Source organism: Erithacus rubecula, assembly GCF_903797595.1.
Source record: "Erithacus rubecula genome assembly, chromosome: 5".
Lineage (NCBI taxonomy): Eukaryota > Metazoa > Chordata > Aves > Passeriformes > Muscicapidae > Erithacus > Erithacus rubecula.
In genome coordinates this window covers 515,550-539,470 of record NC_136687.1, presented here as the reverse complement: position 1 = coordinate 539,470, position 23,921 = coordinate 515,550, and the positions used below count along the sequence as shown (strand labels likewise).

Genomic DNA, 23,921 nt, shown 5'->3' with positions numbered 1-23,921 from the left:
GGGAGGGGGCTTGGGGTGTCCCCATGGTCCTGTCACAGCAGGGACAGCAGGGGGGTGGCACTGCGGGGTGGTATCACCTCAGGGTGTCCCGGCGAGGTGGTGACACCACAGGACACCAAGGTGATGCCAGCCCAGGGTGTCCCGCCGAGGTGACACTCACACCACAGCCCCCTGTCCCCAAGGGTCACCTCGTGCCAAGCCCACCGTGTCCCCAAAGCCACCCCCAGCCCGCAGGAAGCCACTGTCACCCCCCGCGACATCTCTGGGAAGGGACCCTGGCTGTGACAGGTGACAAGGGGGGTGTGGCTGGTGGCAGGGTGGGGTCACTGCGGTGCCACCCCAGAGTGGATTTGGGGGCGCTGCTGGCAAAGCCCCCCCTGGGTGGGACCCGCTCCGCCCCAGAGGGGCAGATGCCACTGTCACAGCTGTCCCCAGGTGTCACCCAGCGGGGTGGGACAGTGACCCACAGCCCCTCGGGGAGGGTCTGAGGGGTTTGTCCCAAAACTGTGCAGGGCCGTGTTTGGGCTCTGGGGGGTGTCCCAGGGGTGGCGACAGCCGCTTGTTCCCATCACGGGGACAAGTGGCGGGGTTGGGGACATCACTCAGGCCAAACCCCCCCGGGAGCAGCGCCGCGGTGACCGCGGTGACCTCAGCCAGGCGGGGAAACTGAGGCACGGCGCTTCTCCGAGGACACCGCGGGGACAGAGCCCGGCGCCGTCCCTTTTGTCCCCTCCCCTGCAGCGACAGCCACCACCACCCCCCTGCCCCCCACCTTGGCTGCTCCTGTCCCTTCCCCGCCATCCCTGGAGCGGGAATTTGGGAACCCCGAGTGTCACCAGCTCAACCCTGGTGACATCCCCGACTCCACCGGCCGGGGGGGAGCTGCCATTCCCACGGGGACACGGTCTGGGGTTGGAGGGGGGTGGTGACACTTTTTGACACTGTTTTGTTGTTGTTTTTTTGTTTTGGGGGTGGGGGATGTTTTAAGGGCTCGGCTTCTTGCTGGGTATAGAACTGTCCTTCCTCTCCAGCCGCGTGTAAGGCTCGAACGCGGAGGCGCCCGGTCCGAAAGCGCCGGGCAGATCGTGCAGGCTGCCCAGCAGCGGCCCCCCAAAACACAGCGGCCTCCCCGGCAGCCGCGGCGACGGCGAGGATGAGGATGAGGATGAGGAGGAAGCGGCCAGAGACGGGACGTGCAGGCCGAAAGGCGCCGGTTTGGGGGGGCTGCTGCCACCGCCCAGCCCCGGGGACGCGGGGCCAGCGGTGGCCAAGCCGGGGCCCGCGGTGGCCAGGCCAGCGGGGCTGGGGACCGCGTTGGAGGTGGGGGACAGGAGGCTCGGGGGGGCCGGCACGGACAGGAGGCGGCCTTGCTCCAGCAGCCGCAGGATGTTGCAGGTGGCGAAGGACTCGGAGGTGCTGGAGGAGCGTTTCTCAGAGTCCCTGCTCTGGTCCTTCTTCTGCTTCGTGCGGCGGTTCTGGAACCACACCTTGACCTGGGGAGGGGTGGGAAGGGTGGGGGAGGGACGGGACAGGAAGGCACGGACGGAAAGAGAGCGCGGGGGGGCCGGGGGGAGAGAGGCGAGAGCCAGGAGAGAGCGAGAGATACGAGAGAGAGATGTATTAAAATAAACGCCCAAGCGAGATCCGCCCTCCGCTCCCGCCGGCCGCTTCCAGGGAAAGGGAAAATTCCTGCGGGACCGGCAGGGACAGGCGCAGGAGCCTGCGGGGGGGACCCCGGGAATGAGAGACAGGAGCCCGGGGATGGGAACACATGGATGGGACCTCAGGAATGGGACTGGGGACAGGAGCCTTGGGACAGGAGCCCATGGAATGGGATCCCAAAAATGGGACTGGGAACAGGAGCCCTGGGATGAGACCCTAGGAATGGGATCACAGGAATGGGACTGGGAACAGGAGCCCTGGGATGAGCCCCCAGGAATGGGATCACAGGAATGGGACTGGGAACAGGAGCTCTGGGATGGGTCCCCATGGATGGGACCCCCGGTATGGGACCCCAGGAATGGGATCCCAGAGATGGGACTGGGGACAGGATCCCAGGAATTGCACCCCAGGAATGAGATCTCAGGGATGGGATTTGGGACAGGAGTCCAGCGATGGGATGCCATGGATGAGACCCCAGGGATAGGATCCCCATGGATGAGACCCCAGGGATGGGACAGGATCCCAGGGATGGGTCCCCATGGATGAGACCCCAGGGATGGGATCCCCATGGATGAGACCCCAGGAATGGGACAGGATCCCATGGATGGGTCCCCATGGATGAGACCCCAGGAATGGGACAGGATCCCAGGGATGGGTCACCATGGATGAGACCCCAGGGATGGGACAGGATCCCAGGAATGGGTCCCCATGGATGAGACCCCAGGGATGGGACAGGATCCCAGGGATGGTTCCCATGGATGAGACCCCAGGAATGGGACAGGATCCCATGGATGGGTCCCCATGGATGAGACCCCAGGGATGGGATCCCAGGCTCCTGTCCCTGGAGTGGGACACCAGGAATGGCACCCCAGGGATGTGACGGGAACCCAGAGATAGGACCCTAGGGATGGGACCCCAGGGACCCCAGGCTCCTGTCCCCGGGATGGGACCCCTCGGATGGGACTCCTGGGACGGGATCCTCGGCAAGGAGCGCAGGGCTCGTGGCTGAGCCCCCCCCACGCCGTGCCCGGCTCTCCCTGTGCTGGTTTTCCCGGGAATTCTGAGCTACGGGACAGGCTGGATCCTCCTCAACCCCAAATCCGTGACCCCGACTGCCAACCCTCCCCTGGCCGGGCCGCAGGGTGACACTGGTGGGGACACGGTGGCTTCTGGTGGCCCTGGATTTCTGGGTACAGACCCATCTGGGGACACCCGCACCGCATCCACCGCAATCCCGGCTGAGCCCCGCGGGATCCCCGCACCCCAAAACTGCCCCTGCCCACCCCAGCCCCCCTAAACTCCCCCTGGGGAGGGCGGCCCCGCTTCCCTCCCTCCTTCCCTCCCTCCCTGGCAGAGCAGAGGGGCAGGAGAGGCAGAGAGAGAGACAGAGAGAGGCGGGAGGGACGGACAGACGGACACGGAGGTGAGGGAAGGACACGGATGGGAAGACACTCGGGTTAGAGCGCGGGGCAGCGGGTCCCGGAGTCACCGGCAGCTCCTTGGGGACAGGCCAGGCCCGAGGTGACACTGCCCGAGGTGACACCGCCCCGGGAGGTGCTGCGGACACCGCGGCGACATCGGGGGACACCGACACCGCGGCGACATCGGGGACACCCGCACGGGGACAGCGAGGCACTCACTGCCACCAGGCACCGCCGGGTCCCCAGGGCTCGTGTCCCTGTCCCAGTGACCCCAGACCGGTGTCCCCATCCCACTGACCCCAGACCTGTGTCACCATTCCAGTGACCCCACTGGTCACTCCGTGCTGACCACTGGGATGGCTTTGGGAGCAGTTCGAGCTCCCCAGGGCTGATGTCCCTGTCCCAGTGACCCCAGGACTGGTGTCCCCATGCCACTGACCCCTCTGGTCACCCCATGCTGACCCCTGGGCTGATTTTGGGAACAGAGCAGGGTCCCCAGGGCTGATGTCCCTGTCCCACTGACCCCAGACCGGTGTCCCCATTCCACTGACCCCCCTGGTGACCCCATGCTGACCCCTGGGATGGTTTTGGGCACAGCCTCATGTCCCCAGACACGGTGACCTGTCCCATCTCCTGGAGCAGCTGAATTGGGGAATTGCAGACCCCAAACCCACAGAGGCCAGAGAGGACCCAGGCAGCCCCAAACCCCATCTAATTAGTGGCATCTTAATGAAGATCCAATGTGGATCCGTACAGGATGGACATTCCCAGCACTCTCCTCTCCAAATATTCCCCACCCAGCAATGCAGGAGGAGCAGGAATACAGGAAAATCCATCTGTGGGATTTAATCCTTGAGGCTGGGGATGATCAGTTTGGGATCCCCAAACCTGGGGCTGCTCCAAAATCCAAAATCCAAAATCCAGAATCCAAAATCCCACAGCTCCAGGACACTTCCCACTGTCCCAGGTGGATCCAGCCTGACCTTGGACATTCCCAGGGATCCAGGGGCAGCCATAGCAAATCTGGGAATTCCAGCCCAGGCAGGAATTCCTTCCCAAGATCCCATTTAGATCTCCCCTTTCCCATTCCCTGTGTCCTGCTGGTTCTGATGGGATTCCAGATGATCCCAGCTGGCCCCTCCAAGATTTCCCAGAGAAACCTGGATCCCTGGAAGTGTCCAAGGCCAGGCTGGATGGAGCTTGGAGACCCCTGGGATGGGATTTAAGGTCCTTTCCCACCCAGACTGGACGATCCCGATGTGGAATTCCTTAGGGGAAGAGGAGCCTTTCCCAGAAATTCCCCCATCCCAGATTCCCCTCTCCAGCCCCCACCGTGCCTCAGACCCCAACATTCCACCCCAAAAAAACCTCCCCTCTGTCCCCCGGGGTGGCCCCACCCCCTTGGTGACATCTCAGCCGTGGTTTGTCCCCAACCTGTCCCCAATTAGCGGCTCCCTGTCCTTTTCAGCCTCCATTATCCTCAAATTCCTGCCCGTGGATGTGGATCCGTGACAGATCCATGAGAAATTCCCCTCCAGCCTCCTCCTGTCCCATCCCCTCCTCCCACTCCGGATTCTTCCCCAAATCCCACCGGGAATTTCCCCAAATCGGCTTTGATGGGGTTTTCCTTCCCTAAAAAAGGAAATTTCTTCCTCACCCACAGGCGGTGATGCCATTCCCAGTTTATCCCAGAGGAAAGGCAGGGAATTTTCCCACTGGGATATTCCAACCCTCTTTTATTAATGATGGGAATCAAAGTGAGATCAAATCCATCCTTTTCCAATTCCCAGATTTTGTTTTTAATTTTTTTTTTCTTTTTTCTTTTTTTTTTTTTTTTGCACTGGGGACAGCCAGGAAACCCAGATGGGAAGGAATGGGAAGAAGGTGGAAAAATTCTGGGAATCTCCACAACATTCCAGTGGGATTCCCTGGATGGGACAGGGGAGGTGACAACTGCAGGGACAATCTGGGGACAGGGAGGAGGAGCTGGCCTGGAAAAACTTGGGAAAACTCTGGGAAAAAGATATAAAAAAATTGATATAGAAATGGTGTAAAATATAAAATGATGGGATATAGAAAATGGACATTATATAGAAATGGTGTAAAAGATTAAATTGTGGAAAATAAAAAATAGATATTATATCACAATGGTGTAAAATATTAAATAGTGGGAAATTAAAGATATAAAAAAATTTATATACAAATGGTGTATAAGATTAAATTGTGGAAAATAAAAAATAGGCATTATATTAAAATGGTGTAAAAGATTAGTTTTGGGGAATTAAATATATATGCAATTATATAGAAATAATGTAAAATTATTAATAATTCAATAATAATAACTAAATAACAGGGAATTAAATATATATAATAATTATATGTACACGCACCACTTTATTGTATATAAATATTAAAAATGTAATATATACACATTTATATATTTTTAAAATATATTTATATATTTATACACATTTTATATATTTATATATATATTTATTTTCTATAATATTTAGTTATGTCTTTATGCTTTCTATATTAGATTTAATTATGTCTTTATATTTTTAATGCTTTTATTTTCGGTTAAATATGAAATATTCAATCATTTAGATATTTTATATTAGTTTACAACTATAGAAATATCTATTTTTAATATAAATATAAATAATAACTAATATGATATAACGATAAAATATAACTAATATATCATGTACATATATAGAAATAATATATTAAATGTAATTATTATGTATTATATATTTTATATGATATATTGTATTTTGGTTAGATTATATATATTGTGATGTTGATATTGGTGTTTTTCCTTATTTATTTTATTCTATTTTTTATTATTTTATTGTTACAATTGAATTTTAAAAACTTAATTTTATTTTATTATTTAATTATCTTTTATTGCACTTTTAGAATTCTCCTCAGCTTCATTTTATTTTCTTCTCTGTGATTTTATTTTGCATTTTTCTATTTTCTTTTCCCAGCTTTAACTCCATTCTATTCCTTTTCCCTGAGCAAATTTTCTTTCAGTATATTGTATATTGTATATTGTATATTGTATATTGTATATTGTATATTGTATATTGTATATTGCACATTGTATATTGTATATTGTACAATACAAATTATAAGGAAATCTATTATATAGAAGTATATATTATATAAAATATAATATTTTATTATATTTTGCATGTTATATATTTTATTTTTTATTTCATATTATTTCACATATTTTACACATGCATTTTATATTTTACATTTTACATTTGATATTAATTATTTTATATTTCATAGTTTAGATTTTATATTTTGTATTTAATATTTTATATTTTGTGTTTTATATTTTATATTTTATACTTTATACTTTATACTTTATATAATTTTATTTTCCCACTCTCAACGGCCGTTCCAGAGATCCCCCAGGATTTCTCCTCCTCCCGTGGATCCTTCCCCTAAGGATCATCCAGAAAGGCAGGAATGTGTTCCCTCCCCTGCTCCTTGGAATGTCCCCAAGTGTCACCGCGCTCGGAATGCTGATGGGATTGATCGGGATGCTTTGGAGTGATTTGGGATGATTTAGGGTGATTTGGGGTCATTTGGGATGATTTGGGATGCGCTTCCCAGCATAGAGTCTTGGGATGGGGTCGTGCCTAATCCTAATACATCCATCCATCCATCCATCCATCCATCATCCATCCATCCATCCATCCATCCATCATCCATCCATCCATCCATCCATCATCTATCCATCCATCCATCATCCATCCATCCATCCATCCATCCATCATCCATCCATCCATCCATCCATCATCCATCATCCATCCATCCATCCATCCATCCATCCATCCATCCATCCATCCATCATCCATCATCCATCATCCATCATCCATCATCCATCCATCCATCATCCATCCATCATCCATCATCCCATCCATCCATCCATCCATCATCCATCCATCCATCCATCCATCCATCATCCATCATTCCATCCATCCATCCATCCATCATCCATCCATCCATCCATCCATCATCATCCATCATCCATCCATCCATCATCCATCCATCATCCATCCATCATCCATCCATCCATCCATCCATCCATCCATCCATCCATCCATCCCATCCATCCATCCATCATCCATCCATCCATCCATCCATCCATCCATCATCCATCCATCCATCATCATCCATCATCCATCCATCATCCATCCATCCATCCATCATCCATCATCCATCCATCATCCATCATCCATCCATCCATCATCCATCCATCATCCATCATCCATCCATCCATCATCCATCCATCATCCATCCATCCATCCATCCATCCATCCATCCATCCATCATCCATCCATCCATCCATCCATCCATCCATCCATCCATCATCCATCCATCATCCATCCATCCATCCATCATCCATCCATCATCCATCCATCCATCATCCATCATCCATCCATCCATCCATCATCCATCCATCCATCCATCCATCCATCCATCCATCCATCCATCCATCCATCCATCCATCCATCCATCCTTCATCCATCCATCATCCATCCATCCATCCATCATCCATCCATCCATCCATCCATCATCCATCATCCATCCATCCATCCATCATCCATCCATCATCCATCATCCATCATCCATCCATCCATCCATCCATCCATCCATCCATCATCCATCCATCATCCATCCATCATCCATCCATCCATCCATCCATCCATCCATCCATCCATCCATCCATCATCCATCCATCCATCCATCCATCATCCATCCATCCATCATCCATCCATCCATCCATCCATCTATCCCAAAATGGAAAGGACTGGGAATTGCCCTCCTCTTGTTTCATCTCCCATTTTCCATCCTCATCCGCTGCTTCCCGTTGCCCTGGGACCGAACCTTGGTGGGAATTGCTCTCACCTGGTATCCCAAACCCCCAGCCCCATCCAGAGAGATCCCAGAAGTGTCAACACTGCACTCTGGCACTCCCACATTCCCAAAAAACGCTGGAGCACATTCTCCCAGAATTTATCCACCCCGCACAACAACCCTGACCCTGCTGCAGCACTCGGGGCCGGGGCCGTGTTTGGGGTTTTTAGCGGTGTTTGTTTTGGGTGGCCCTGCCCCGGCGCTGACCCCATTCATCATCCATCCATCCATCATCCATCATCTATCATCCATCATCCATCCATCCATCCCAAAATTGAAAGGACTGGGAATTGCCCTCCTCTCATTTTGTCTCCCATTTTCCATCCTCATCCGCTGCTTCCTGTTGCGCTGGGGTCGAGCCTTGTTGGGAATCGCTCCCACCTGGGATCCCAAACCCCCATCCCCACCCAGGCAGATCCCAGGAATATCAACACCACCCACCCCAGCTCTCCCACATTCCCAAAAAACGTCAATGCGTTCTCCCAGAATTTATCCACCCAACACGACAACCCTGACCCCGCTGCAGGACTCGGGGCCGGGGCCGTGTTTGGGGTTTTTAGTGGTGTTTGTTTTGGTGGCCCTGTCCCGGCGCTGACCCCATTCATCATCCATCCATCATCCATCCATCCATCCCAAAATTGAAAGGACCGGGAATTGCCCTCCTCTCATTTTGTCTCCCATTTTCCATCCTCATCCGCTGCTTCCTGTTGCGCCGGGGTCGAGCCTTGTTGGGAATCGCTCCCACCTGGGATCCCAAACCCCCATCCCCACCCAGGCAGATCCCAGGAATGTCAACACTCTGCACTCTGGCACTCCCACATTCCCAAAAAACGTCAGTGCGTGTTATCCCAGTATTTATCCACCCCGCACAACAACCCTGACCCCGCTGCAGGACTCGGGGCCGGGGCCGTGTTTGGGGTTTTTAGCGGTGTTTGTTTAGGGCGGCCCTGCCCCGGCGCTGACCCCGGCGCCGTCACGCGCTCCTGGCACACGTGTGGCCCCCGGCTCCTCCACGCCGCGCTATTCCTGGCTGCCGAGCGGGAATTGGCCGGGATTAGCTCCTGACCCCGCCGGGAGCCTGCGCTCCGCCATCATCCTTCTCCACCTTCCTCCTCCTTTTCCTCCTTTTTTCCTCCTTTTCCCTCCTCGTTCTCCTCTTGCAGCCCCGCTGGGGCTCGAATCCCGGATCCCAATCCGTCGGGATTGCTGGCCGATCCCGCGGCTGTCGTGACGGCGGCTCCGTGACCTTTCCGCCCGCGCCGAGCGGGGATGGATTCATCCCTCGGCCGCCATTCCAGCTCATCCAACCATTCCCAACCCTCCACGGCCTTTGGGAATGTGGCTCCAGCTGCCAGCGTGGTGGGAATTGTCCCTGACCTTCAGCTAGAAGCACAGCCCCATTCCCGCTGCCGAGCCAAAATTCCAGCTGGAAGCCAGGCCCGTGTCTGGCTCCCGCTCCAGAATTCTGGATATTCCCGGTTTTGTGGCCAGGGAACCTCGCGAGTTCCTCATGGGTTTACATTTCTTTGGAGATGGAAAATTTGGAGACCCTGGAGAAGCTGGAGAGAATTCTGAAATTCACGAATTTCAGAAATTCTGAAACCCAGCGATTTTATTTTTTTGGGGTGGGGGAGTGGGTGGTAAATCCTTAATGATACAAATCCCATTGAATTATTCCCATTTCTTCCCCATCAATCATTTAACTCCACGCTCGGACAATTCTGGAAGCACCTGGATATTTTGAGATCCCAAACATCCAAATTCATCTATCCCAAATTCCCGCTCCCCTTTTTAAGAACACTCCCCAAAATTCCAGAATTCATCCTCCCTGCCAGGTTTTGGGCATCCTGATGCCGGAATTCGGGAATCTCCCGGGGCTGTCCCAGCCTGGCCTTGTCACCGCGGTGTCCCCGCTTAGGCCTGGCTTTACTGTCCCCCCCACGCCCCCTCTGCCGGGATTAGCGGAGCCACGTGGGCTGGGTTTGCTCCAGGAACGTGCTCTGATGTGGGCTGGGATGTGGGAATGGGATCCAGCACCTGCTGGAGGTGCCCCAATCCTGGGAATCTCCGGATTTAGGATCTGCCTCCATTCCAGGTGCGACCCGATCCCGTTAAATGTGGTCAATATTCCCTGTTGCCACCTATTCCCAAGGATTTGGTGGCTGCAGGATTCTGATCCCAGATCCTCTGGAACAGCCCAGATCCCTTCTGGAAGTGAGTCAGGGAAAACAGGGTGGGAGAATTCATCCCATCCCGAAAAATCTCTGGCTCAAGTGATGGAGGGAGGGATGGAAGGAGGGTTGGAAAGAAATTCTGAATCCCAAAATTCCCAACTGGTTTGGGTTGGGAAGACCTTAAAGGATTTTTTAATGTTCAGGGACGCTTCTCACTGTCCCAGGAGGATCCAGCCTGGCCTTGGATCCACCAAATTCCCAGCAAATCTGGGAATTCCAGCCCAGCCCCTCCCACCCTCCCAGGCAGGAATTCCTTCCCAAAATCCCAACCCTGCCTTTTGGAAGTTCCAAAATCTCCTGGGGTGGATCCTATCACTTCCCCAGTGTCCCAATCTGGATGGAAATGGGAATCATGGAGATTTTGGCCTCTCAGCTCTTCCCTACCTCATCTTTCCTGCTTTTTTTTCCTTTTTAAAATCTTTTTCCAGGGAGAGGAAAACCTGTGGCAACCCCTGTCCCCTCATTCTGTCCCTACGGGGACCGGGAGTCGTTAACGAGCCGAGGTGATTAATTTTTAACGGCCTCCTCTTAATTGCTGGGCTATAAATAGACCTTCCTGGCTTCCCTCAGCCTTTCCCAGATGTTTTGCTCCATGCTGGGAATCCTGGGATGCTCCAGGGGGTGTGGGGCCAGCAGTGGTGATGGAGATCTGGGGTGGCCCAGGAGCTGTCCCCAAGAAAGTCTGGATGGATCAGGACAATCCCATGGATTTGCCAGCAACCAGGCAGGCAGAAATCATGGAATTACACTGGAATTATGGGATCATTTAGGTGGGAAAACCTTTGGAAACTCCCACTCCTCCCAGCACAGCCAAGGCCACCACCCTGTCCCCAAGTGCCACATCCACAGGGCTGGAAAATCCCCCCAGGAATGAGGGATCCCCCCATGGCCTGGGCATTTGAAGAAAACCTTTCCATTAAGGAATTGTCCCAAAAATCCTACCTAAATCTTCCCTGGCAAACTTAGGACTGGAAAACATGGGGATCACCTAAGCTTGAACCTAAACCCGGCATTGAATTTCTGACCCCAAGAAAAAAATCCCTCCATCCATCCCATTATCCCACCCCATTATCCCATCCCATCCCATTCCATCCCATCGAGATTTATAGGAATTCCACCCTCTCCACTGTTCCCCCGGGATCCTTCTGCTTCCTCTGCCTGGGATTTTCCATCCCATAATTCCACTGGGAAGCAGCACTTGTCCCTTTCAGGATTCCATGGGGGTTTTCCAGGAAAAAGCTGGATCCATGGATATGAGCTGCCCTCGGGATTTGGGATGGGTTTGGGATATTCCCGTCACTTCCCAGCTCATTCCAAGGACCTCAGAGCTCGGCTTGGCATCTCCGTGGAAAATTCCCCAATGGAAACATTCTCCATGTTAATTAAACTCCCTGAACGTTAATCATATCCGTGGATTAATTAGGAAAATCACTGGGAGGCAGAGCAGGGACGTGGATCCCAGGAGGGAAAAGGAATTCCCTGGATTGGGTGGAAACAACTTCACCTGAGCAGAAGCAGCTCCAAAATTCCCTCCCACTCCCCTGGGTGATTCCAACCTCACTTCCAGGAAATTCCCACATTTTCTGGGTGATCCCACCCTCACTTCCAGGAAATTCCCATTTCTCCTGGGCGATCCCTGCTCTCCCTGGATGATCCCACTCTCATTCCCAGTAAATTCCCATATTTTCTGGGTGATCCCATCCTCACTTCTAGGAAATTCCCATCTTTTTTGGGATGATTCCTGGGTGATTCTCATCTTTTCTGGGCTGATCCTCCTCTTCCTGAGGTGATTTTCCCTCTCCCTTGAATGATCCCAGCTCTCCCTGGATCATCTCCTGGGTGATTCCCATATTTTTGGGGTGATCCCTCCTTTCCTCCCAGTGATTCCCTCTCTCCCATCCTAACCCCCCACTGCTGGACCAGCACCCTGAGCCAAAAAATATCCCAAATCCCGCACTCCCCAACCCATCCAGCCTCCAACTCTGCCAAACAACAGGATCACCTCCCAGGAAAATACAATCGGAGCCTAAATCCCCTTTTCTTTTCTTTTCTTTCCCCCTCATTTCCAGCAGGTTTTCTGCAAGATCCCAGCCCCGCTCCCGGGAATGCTGGGCTGCAGCATTCCAGCTGCGATCACACCGCGTCTCTTCCCATCTCGTCACATTCCCTCCTCGCCGGGATGAATCATCCTTCCTCCCCCCTCCTCCTCTTCCCAAACATCCACAGGCACAACAAATCCCAGCCCTGGTGGCCCCTTTCCCTTCAGCGTTCCCATCAGGGAAAAGTCAGGAGCAGCTTCCTGGAATTGGAATTAAAATTCAGCTCTGGGAGGGGCTGGGAAGGATCCGTCTCAAAAATAAAAATATAGAAAAATATTAAAAATTTTAAAAATAGTCAGGAGATGCTGTTAACTGGGCTCCACCACCAAAATTCCCTAAATTCTGGGAGCTGCTGCGAGGATGAATCGCCCAAAATCCTGGGATTGCTGGAGAAGTTGGATTTATCCCAGTTTGAAGGGGCTGGGTGGGGACTGGTGGTGACTTTTCCCTCTTCCAGACCCAAAGTGAGATTGGAAAACTCGATGTAAAGCTCTTGGAATTCCTGAGGAAAACATCCTGGCCGTGAAAAACCAGAAATCAGGAACAGGGACACGCCTGAGTGCAAAACCATCCCTGAGGAGGGAGAGGAGGAATTTGGGAATTTTGGGGAGCTGGGGAAAACCAGGCACTTGGGAAAGTTCTGGAAACTGGGAACTGGGCTGTGGGGAAGGAAAAATAGTGTGAAAAGCAGGGAAAGGAATTTAAGGAGACAGGGATGAAGGAGGGAAGAGGGTGAGGGAAGGGGGAGAGCAGAGGAGAAGCGACAGCGCCCGGCCCACAGGGTGGGAATTTTCTCACCCAGGGATGAAAGCAGCAGCAGAGCAGAGGGAAAAGATGGGAATTTCATCCCTGAGGAAAGGCTGTGACCTGCCAGAGCTGGCACCCTGCTGGGAACATCCTCAGGGGACAAAGGTGGGGGGCACGGCCGAGCCCACGGAGAGACCCTCGGGAAAGGGAGCCTGGGAATGGGGATTTGGGAAGGGGATTTGGAGGAAAAATTTGGAAAAGGGGATTTGGGAAGGGGGATTTGGGAAATGGAATTTGGAAGAGGGATTTGGGAAGGGGGATTTGGGAAAGGGAATTTGGAGGAAGGATTTGGGAAGTGGGATTTAGAAAGGGGGATTTGGGAAGTGGGATTTTGGAAGGGGGATTTGGAAAAGGGGATTTGGGAAGTGGGATTTAGAAAGGGGGATTTGGGAAGGGGAATTTGGGAAGGGGAATTTGGGAAGGGGGATTTGGGAAAGGGAATTTGGGAAGGGGGATTTGGGAAGGGGGATTTGGGAAGGAATTTGGGAAGAAGGATTAGAGAAGAAGGATATGGGAAATGGAATTTGGAAGAGGGATTTGAGAAGAAGGATCCTGGGAAGTGGGATTTGGGAAGGGAGATTTGGGAGGAAGAATCATGGGACGAGGGATTTGGGAAGAGGGATTTGGGAAATGGGATTTGGGAAGTGGGATTTGGGAAGGGGAATCCTGGGAATGGAGATTTAGGAAGGGGGACTTGGGAAGAGGGATCTCATGCCAGGGACACACAGCTTGTCCCTTCTCATGGCACGGCCAAGCCCACCCGTGTCACTGCCAGCTCTGTGGAGGTGACACTGGGACCTTGGACAGAGAAATCCCAGGAAGAGGGACCCCAAGAAGAGAGAGAAATCCCAGGAAGAGGGACCCAAAAACCAGAAATCCCAGGAAGAGGGACCCCAAAAAGAGAGAGAAATCCCAGGAAGAGGGACCCCAAGAAGAGAAATCCCAGGAAGAGGGACCCCAAAAAGAGAAATCCCAGGAAGAGGGACCCCAAGAAGAGAAATCCCAGGAAGAGGACCCCAAGAAGAGAAATCCCAGGAAGAGGGACCCCAAGAAGAGAAATCCCAGGAAGAGGGACCCCAAGAAGAGAAATCCCAGGAAGAGAGACCCCAAAACCAGAAATCCCAGGAAGAGGGACCCCAAAAAGAGAGAGAAATCCCAGGAAGAGGGACCCCAAAACCAGAAATCCCAGGAAGAGGAACCCCTGACCAAAGCTGTTCCCGCAGTGTGACACGGCCAAACCCACCCGTGTCACTGCCAGCTCCATGGGGTGACACTGGGTGACACTGGGTGACACTGGGTGACACTGGGACCTCGGGAACAGGGAACCCAAATCCACTTTTCTCCCGACCACGGCACAGCCAAATCCCGCCCCAAATCCTCCTCCTCACCAAAATCCCCCAATTCCACCAGCACAAAATCCCGGAATGTTGATTTCCCCACAAATCCCACAGCTCAGAGCCACGGCCAGGGTGGGTTTGTTCCATGAAAAGGGTCGGAAAAATTGGAATTATTTCCTGTGTGAATCGAGGGAAGCTATGCCATTGCCGGACCCTGCAGGGGAGGGGTGGATGGGCCAGAACATTTACATTTTAAAATTTATTACTATTACTACTATTGCAACAACAACAACAACAACAACAACAATAATAATAATAATAATAATAACCATAATAATCATTATTATAATTATCATTATTATTATTATTGCTAATATTACTATTGTTATATAAATACAGTTAAAATTTTTATTTAATTAATTATGATTACTATTTAATGACTAATTTCTAAGCTAAAATAATAATAATATAATAATAATCATCATTATTATTATAATTACCATTATTATTATTGCTAATATTGCTATTATTATTATTATTATAAATAAAATTACAAATTTTATTTAATTAATTATGATTACTATTTAATAACAAATTTCTAAACCAAAACCACCACGACCCCATCCATTCTCCACAGGAAAAACATGAAAATCCCATCACCCAAGGAAGATGATGGAGAAGAAACCCGGGGATAATTCCATGGACAATCCCGCCGGGATTGGGGTGCAGGAAAAGCAGGAGCAGCCCCCACACATCCCAATCCCACCATGTCCCACCCCGTGTCACCGCTGTCACGGCCAAGCCCACCCGTGACCCTCCTGTGTCACTGTGGAGGTGACACCAGGACCTCAGGAAGAGCAATCCCTGCCCTTTCCCCTTCCCGCTTTTCACGGGATCAGGGAACGCGTTGGGTTGGAAAAACCCCAAAATTCAACCAGGGCCACCTTTCCCTACCCCAGGTTGCTCCATCCAGTCTCACCTTGTCCCTTTGCTGGACATTTGTGGGGACACCATTGCCAGGGAGACCCCTCAGGGTTGTCCCCAAGCTCATCCCAACCATTCCGAGGAAAACCATCGCCGGGAACGCCGCACATGTCCCGCTGCCACCTCTGAGAGCTCAGGGACATGGCCACTGCCATGTCCCCAACATGAAGGAGCCACCACAATGTCCTTAACAAAAAGGAGCCACCGCGATGTCCCCAGTGCAAAGGAGCCACCATGGTGTAGTCACTGTGATGTCCCCAAGGTGGAGGAGCCACCGTGATGTCCCCAGTTCAAAGGAGGCACCACAATGTCCCTAACAGAAAGGAGCCACCATGATGCCCCCAACACGAAGGAGCCACCGTGATGTCCCCATTGCAGAGTCACTGTGATGTCCCCAACACGGAGGAGTCGCCGTGATGTCCCCAACACAAAGGAGCCACTGCAATGTCCCCAGTGAAAAGGAGCTACCGCAACATCCCCAACACGGAGCGGCCACCACAATGTCCCTAACACAGAGGACCCACCACAGTGTCCCCAACACAAAGGAACCACCTCAACATCCCCAACACAGAGCAGCCACCGTGATGTCCCCAACGTGGAGGAGCCACCACAACACTCGCAAAGCGGAGGAGCCACTGCAACGTCTCCAAGACAATGTCTCCAACACAATGTCCCCACCGTGACGTCCCCAATGTGATGCCTCCAACACGATGTCCCCAATGTGGAGGAGACACCACAGTGTCCCCAACACAAAGGAACCACCTCAACATCCCCAACACAGAACAGCCACCGTGATGTCCCCAACGTGGAGGAGCCACCACAACACTCGCAAGGCGGAGGAGCCATCGCAATGTCTCCAACACAATGTCCCCACCGTGACGTCCCCAATGTGATGACCCCAACGCGATGTCCCCAATGTGATGTCCCCAACGCGATGTCCTCAACGTGATGTCCCCAACATGGAGGAGCCACCACAACCCTTGCAAGGCAGAGGAGTCACCGCGGCATCTCCAACACAATGTCCCCACCGCGACGTCCCCACCATGATGTCCTCACCGTGATGTCCCCAAGGCAATGTCCCCTCAGGGACTCACCTGCGTCTCGGAGAGGTTGAGTTGCCGTGCTAACTCCGTCCTTTCCCGGCCCACCACGTACTGGCAGCGCTGGAATTCCAGCTCCAGGCGGTAGAGCTGCTCCGCCGTGAAGGACGTCCGCGTCCGCTTGGGCCGGTCCAGGTCCAGCCCCTTGGGCAGCACGATCTCCCGGATCGTCCCTTTGGCATCTGGGTGGGATAACGGGGACAAACGTCAGGAAAAAACAAAAAACAAAAAAAACCCCAAAGGAATCAGCGCAAAAATGCAAAAATGCGGTTATTTATTGGGAGGGGAAAACGGGGAATGAATGGAATTAAAAGGGAGAATAAATGGAGAACGAACGGAATTAAAAAGGAGAATAAATGGAGGATGAATGGAATTAAAATGGAGAATGAATGGAATTAAAATGGAGAATAAGTGGAAAAGAAATGGTATTAAAACAGAGCATAAAGGGAAAATAAATGGGGAAAAAAGGGAAAATAAACGGAGAAGAAATGGAAAATAAATGGAATTAAAATGGAGCATAAAGGGAAAATAAATGAAAAATAGATGGGAAAAAAAAGGAAAATAAACGGCGAATAAACGGAGAAGAAATGGAAAATAAATGGAATTAAAACGGAGCATAAAGGGAAAATAAATGGAAAATAAATGGAAAATAAAGAAATGGAAATAAAGCTCCACGTGGATGTGGAGTATCCATGGAACTCCCACAAGCTGGAGCTAAATCGTGGCTTGGTTCTTTCCTCCAGCCCCAAACGCAGAGAGTTTATAAATATCCAGGGAAAGGCCACAAATCTCCATGAATTTGGCTTTTTAAAAAGACAAAAATAAAAGCCATAAAGTTTTTTGGGAAAAGGGAGCGTTTCGTCCTGGAAATAATATTTTGGAAAGCCAGGAGCAAACAGGAGATTTATGCCGAGGAAGAATTCGAATTAAAGATTGTTTTTCTGTAATATTAATAAAAAATTTTTATTTCCCTCCTTCTTTGAGAATACTGGAAAAAAATTCACCTCTGTTGCAATTCCCATCTCTCCAGAATTTTCCTCACTGAAGGAATTTTTGGGAAGCTCAGCTCCCATTTTGGGGCTGTTTCCTATTAAATGACAAATTTGGGAAGCGCCGTGGGCACCAAGCTGCTCCCAGCCGTGGAATTTACAAGGTTGGGAATATTTGGGGAAAGAAAATCTTGAGGGTTTCACTCCATCCCAGATCGTGGGAATTGACTCCAGAGGAGCCTCCCCACCTGGAAAGGACAAATTCCACCAAAAAAATCAACAGGAATTCTGTCCCAGCTCCCAGGAATTAAAATGAGCCTCGGGAATCGCCTGCTGGGATCTTCCCAGATCCCAAATCCTGGCTTGGTTTGGGTGAGAGGTTTTTTCCAGAGGGTTAAAATCCAGCCAGGAAGTAGCTCCAAGCCCCAAGCCAGGCTCTGATTTTGGGATGCTAGATCCCAATTTTGGAGGGATCCCAGTTGGAGGTCAATGGTTCTCCCTCCCTCTGACTGAGCGGGACACGAAGGGATTGTAAAATTCCAGGGGTAGAAAGGAGGGAAACAGCGAGGAGAAGCCGGGAATGGGATGGGGAAGGAAGAGATGGGATGGGAATGGTGATGCTGGGATAGGAATGGTGGCACCAGGATGGGAATGGTGGCACTGGGATTGGAATGGTGGCACCAGGATGGGAATGGTGGCACCAGGATGGGAATGGTGGCACCGGGATGGGAATGGTGGCACTGGGATTGGAATGGTGGCACCGGGATCTGAATGGTGGTGCTGGGATTGGGATGGTAGCACTGAGATTGAAATGGTGGCACTGGAATCAGAATGGCGGTGCTGGGATGGGAATGGTGGCACCAGGATAGGAATGGTGGTGCCGGGATGGGAATGGTGGCACTGGGATGGGAATAGTGGCACTGGGATCGGAATGGCAGCGCTAGGATGGGAATGGTGGCGCTGGGATTGGAATGGCCGCGCTGGGATTGGGATGGTGGCACTGGGATCAGAATGGTGGCACTGGGATCGGAACGGTGGCACCACGATGGGAATGGTGGCGCTGATATGGGAATAGTGGCACTGGGATCAGAATGGCGGTGCTGGGATTGGAATGGCGGCGCTGGGATCGGAATGGCAGTGCTGCTATAGGATCAGCAGCACCGGGCTGAGGCCGGAGAAGGGATAAGGGCGGTGGATCCATCACCAGGACAGTGGGAATGGGGACCAAACCCTGATTTGGGAAAGGGCCCCAATCCCGGAGCCCCTTCCCCACCGCAGAGGGGACACGGCCGAGGCGCCATCCCGGAACGCGGCACCGAACGAGTCCCGAGGGCTTGGGGACATTCAGGGTGGCCCAAGAGCTGGTGGCACCAGACCCACACCCCAAACCCCCCAGGCTGGCGCGGAGCTGCCGGGAAGGAAAGGGGCTGTAGGCGGATCAGCGTCTTTTCCGGCGGGATCAGCGCCGGGAACCATTTTGTGTGAGAAGAGCCACGGCGGTGACGATGGCCAGGCCACGTCCACACTCCCGTGCCCACACCCGTGCCCACGTCCATGCCCATGCCACGGCCCTGGCACAGCAAGAGCCGGGAACGCCGGGGCTGCCGGATCTGGGGCTGCAGCTGCGCCCTGGGCTCCGGCTCGGGCATTATTTATTGTTATTCCCGCAGCAGCTGGAGCAGCTCCGGAGGGACGGCGGGGAAAAGGGCACGGCCGCGGTGCCAGCCCGGCACAGGGGACACCAAACCCCTTGTGCCAGCCCTGCTGACCTTCCCCAGGGAAGGTTATGGGGTGCTCAGGCCATCCCACCATTCCAGCCTTTGGAATTCCCTGTCCGGAGAGCTTTTTCCCATTCTGGAGCCCCCAACAGTTCTCGGTGCTGCCTGGAGGGTTCCAGAGCCTTGGGCCTCGCTGGTGACATGTCCTGCTCTTGGGGACCGGGGTGCACCTGGTGGCTTTGGAGCCAGGAGAGGCCTGGGGTTGAAATCCCCCAAAAGAGCAGAGGACACCCAAAATCCATGGGGACACATTTTCCTGGAGCAGGGACACCCCATGCCCACCTGGGTTCCCACACCAACACACCTGCCAGGACCTTTTGGGGCGCACACACCCCCCCGCCAACCCCCAGGATGTCCCTCCGTGCCACGGTGTGGCCGTGGTGGCACCAAAAGCCACCGGGGTCCCTCCACGTGCTCTGTGGCCACCGGGCCCAGCGCTGGGCCAGCCCCGGGAGGTGACAGGGAGGAACGGAGGGGACATCCCGGGATGTGCGGGGCTGCAGTGATCGCGGTGACAGCAGGACGGGCCCCGGGGCTGCCCCAAGTCCCTCCTTGTCCCGTTTATCCCCGGGAGCCACTCCCGACGAGACGGGGATGGCCGGGAGGTGACCGAGAGGTGACCGAGAGGTGACCAGGTGGCTCCGTCCCGCACGGACCATCCCCGGTATCGCGGGACCGGCGAGCGGACCGACACCCCGAGAGGACCCCGGTAATGTGAGGGGGTCACCAGGACCCCCCCGACTTCACCGAAAACACCGCAGGCTGCACCGGGGCTGCACCGGGGCTGCAGCCGCTCCTCACCGGGGCTACCGAGGCCCCTTTTCCCTGGGCAAGCAGCGAGAGGGAAACTCGAAATATTAAAATAAAATAATTTTAAAACGTAAAAACGAACATTTCAACCTCCCGCTTTGCACTAAAGCGAGCGGGAGGCTCTGCCCGGGCCCAGCCGCTGCTCGGCCCCGGCCCTGCCCGGCTGCGGAACCGTGGCCGGGGCGGGTGGGGACCGGCGGCTCCGTGTCCCCTCGGCCCCGGTGGCCCCTCCACGTTCCCCCCGTTTCATTTCGGCTCAATCCCGGTGGATTTGCGGCGTTTTCTCCCCGCCACCATTTTGTCCGCACCGTGGCGGCTGCAGCAAGATGGTGAAACCGGGCGCTCCCGGTGAGGGTCCCCGGAGCGGAGACCCTGCCCCGGCCTTGGGCACCGACCCCCGCCCCTCTCCCGGTGCCGGCACCGTCGGGGCGGCCTCGGTAGGGCTGGAACGGGCGGAGGAGAGGCCTGACCCCAGCCTGACCCCGGCGGGACCGATGGCAGTCCCGCTCGGCGACCCCCGGGGACGCGGGGACATCACGGGCGGGACCCCGGGGCTCATCCCCGAGAGCTGCCCGCTGCTCGGTTGCTGTCCCCGGTTCGGACTGGGACAACCGGGATGTCGGTGAAGGGCGCCTATCGCGACTACCGGGAGAGAAGCTTCGGTGAGAGGCAAGGCGCTTCCCGGGATGCCCGAGCTCGGGATAACGATGGAACAGCAACCCGGTTCCTCCCGGTAAGGAGGGAGGTCACGGCCGCGGCTCCGGTCCCTGCCGTGCTCCGAAGCACCGGGAGGCACCGGGAGGCACCGGGAGGCACCGGGAGGCACCGGGAGGCACCGGGAGGCCTCGGCCCTGATCGCCGAGCGGCGGAGGAGCGGCGGGAACGCGGAGCATCCCCGGGATCCCGGAGCCGCGCAGCGCTGGGGACCCGCCCGCCTGCGACAGCCGCACCAGGGCGCCCCAAACTTCTCGGGGTTTGCCACAAGAACGTCACAAGTGATGTCGGCGAGTCGCGGGCCGGCGGGGACTGAGCGCGGGCGGCGGGGCGGGATGCGGGGTGTGGGATACGGGACGCGGGACGCGGCAGCTCCGGGGAACGGCGAACCCCAGCCGGGGCCGAGCCGGTAAAATTATAAATGGGGGGGGGAAAAAAAAAAAAAAAAATAACCCCCCCCTCGCCCGCCGCCGCTCCGTGACGCTTTTCTCCTGCGACATCGCTCCCAACGCCGAGCTGATGCTGTCCCCCCTTCTCCCGCCGCCCGCGCGTCCCCCGCGGGGCTCCGCTGGCCCGGCGGGTCCGTGACCCCGGGGCCGCTCCCCTGGAGCCTCCCGGGTACGGTCCCGCTCCGGGCTGGGGCAGCGGGCCCCGCTCCGTGCCGCACGCAGCGGAACCGGGGCAAGAGCGGCGGGCCCGGGAGGCCGGAGGTGGCAGCCGGGAAGAGCCCGGGATGCGCTGGAAGCGGCGCCGGGGATGCCCCGTGCCAGGAGAGGGAACCCCCAGCCGGATTAGCGGGGACAGGAGCGCGGAGCGCGGCCGTACCTCGCACCAGGATGCGGCGGCAATAATCCGCCTCGCCGGTCCCCGACGGGCTCTCGGTGTCCGGCGCGCACTGCTTGGAGGAGCCGGGGCTGACCGCCGACGTTCCCGGGATGTCCTTGAAGCCGCCGCCGGTTCCTCCGCCGCCGCCGCCGGTGCGCAGGGCGCTCTCCAGCTCCGCCCGGGTCGGCAGCTTCTCCCGGGCCCGCCCGGTGGCCGCGGGCTCGGCCAGCAGCACGGGGCTCCCGCCGGGCTCGGCCCCTCCATCGCTCATCCCTGCGGGCGCCGCGGCGGGATCAAACATCAGGAGGCAGAGAGAGACACGGGGAGAGGGAGAGAGGAGGCAAGGCTGGGCGGGGGGGATGGGAGGGAGCCCCCCCCCACCCTCCCCAGACCCCTTCCCCTCCCCGCCCCTCGCCGCCCCCCCCGGGGCTCGGCGCCCAGCTCACCCCCATGGCCGGGCACCGCCGGGGGCCGTCGCCTGTCGCCTGTCGCCCTCTCCCACCCGGGGGCTGGCATTTAAAGCGCACCCCCCTCCCCGCCCCGCCGGTCGGGGGTGGTACCGGGGGTGGGGGGGGGAACACCCGTCGGGGCGTCCCGAGAGGGTGCGAAGGTGGGGGTAGAAAGGAGTTTGAAACTTTGACAGGAGCCCGAGCCCCCCCTCAGCACCCACCCCGCGCCCCCTCCCCAGCTCCACCTCCCTCCGCACCTCGCTCCGGGCAAACTTCAGGCGCTCCCGCTGCCCTTCCATGGAGCGCCGCTGCCGCTGCGGGTCCCGGTGCCGGTGTCGGTGCCGGTACCGGCGGGAGCCGCCGGCGATGCCCGCGCTCACCGCGCTGCGCTTGGGATTCGCGTGCGGGGGAAATCAATACCAGGAGATTGAGGGGGATGATTTTAGGGGGGTGGTGGTGGTGGTGATGGAGGGGGGGGGCGGGAGGGGAAAGAGAGGTCGAGGGGAGGGAGCTGAGCTGCGGAGGAAGCGGCCGGGGGTGGGACCGGCGAAGAAGCCGGGTCCTTATTCCTCCGGCCCGGCCCTCCCCCGCCGCCGCGCTCCGCTGCGCATCCCCCGCCGGAGCCGGCAGCGGGGAGCGGGGAGCGGGCGGCCGAGCCCCCGCCGCGCCGGGGAGCGGCTGGAGGCGAGTCGCGGGGGGAAGGAAAGAGCCGATTTTAAATTAACGGCTCGGTAGAGACGCAATTTCCTGCCCTCCCGTTCTGTGACACCGATTGGTAAACAAAGAGCCCCGAGAGCGGCGGCGGCGGCAGCTCCGGTTCCCGATTCCTTCTCGAGGGGTTCATCCTTGGGGAGCCCAATTCAGCCGGGGCAGGGTTGTCAGAGGTTGAAACGAATAAAAATAAATAAAACTCTGCCCCTTCCCCGGGCCTGGCGGGGGTAGAGGGGATCCGGTCCCCGCAGAAACCGGGGGTACCCCATTCCATCCCAGAATGGGACAGCGGGGGAGCCCCGAAATTCCCTGATCCGGCCCAGCCGCTCCCGACACCGACACCGTGCGGGGGCGGCTCCCGTTTTCCAGCTGGGAATGCCGGACCCGGTGTGTGCCGGGGTATCCCGGGCATCTCCCCCGCCTCGGGGGGCTCCGTTCAGCCGCTGTCCCCGCAATGGAGCAAAAACGGGAGGAAAAAGCGGCGGCGATGATTCCCCCGGTCCCATTCCCAGGTTCTGCCTTAAATCGAAACAATTGTAACGGCGGTGGGTGAAAAATAAATTAATTTACTTAAATCACAAGCAGCCCGGAGCTCAAGGCCTTGGGCTGGAGTGGCCGCGGAATGTCCGAGCCTGGGCCCGTCCCTGAAATAATCGGAACAGCGCGGAGCGGGGGAAACAGAGGAGGAAAAAAAATAAAACAAAATAAAACAAAATAAAAAAGGAAAAAAAATAGAATTAAAATGCGAAATAAAACTATAGAAAGGAAGGAGTAAAAGGGAAGAAATCAAAAGGGGAAGGAAATAAAGCAAACGAAAAAGGCCGAGCGGGGAGAGCGCAGGGGACGGGCCCTGCTCAAGGCCGGGGGTCCCGGGCAGCACCCCCGGTTCTGCGGGGCCCGGACGGGCGGGCGGGGATGGAGCCGCCGCTGCGGGGAAGGCGCTGGCGGCTGGAAACGGTTCCCGGTTCCTGGTTTCCCGTTCCCGGTTTCCCGTTCCCGGTTCCCCGCTCCCGGGGCTGCGGCAAGGCCGAGCCGGGGCCGGACAGCCGGACAACCGGAC

The 23,921-nt window shown here is 55.2% G+C and overlaps 1 protein-coding gene across 2 annotated transcripts; it reads right to left on the bottom strand.

The window, feature by feature from the left end:
* Positions 1-942: 942 nt before the first annotated feature.
* VAX2 (ventral anterior homeobox 2) lies at positions 943-23,022 on the bottom strand (the record flags this gene model as incomplete). 2 transcript variants are annotated; one of them, XM_079307144.1, is made up of 4 exons in its annotated part: positions 943-1,493; positions 16,580-16,767; positions 21,702-21,974; positions 22,408-23,022. In XM_079307144.1, the coding sequence occupies 3 exons, from the start codon at positions 21,970-21,972 to the stop codon at positions 984-986; spliced, it is 969 nt and encodes a 322-aa protein (XP_079163270.1). In that variant the 3' UTR covers positions 943-983. The 2 variants fall into 2 exon arrangements, with proteins under 2 accessions (XP_079163270.1, XP_079163269.1); XM_079307143.1 differs by lacking the exon at positions 22,408-23,022 and having other exon boundaries at positions 21,702-22,002.
* Between the last annotated feature and the right edge of the window lie 899 nt (positions 23,023-23,921).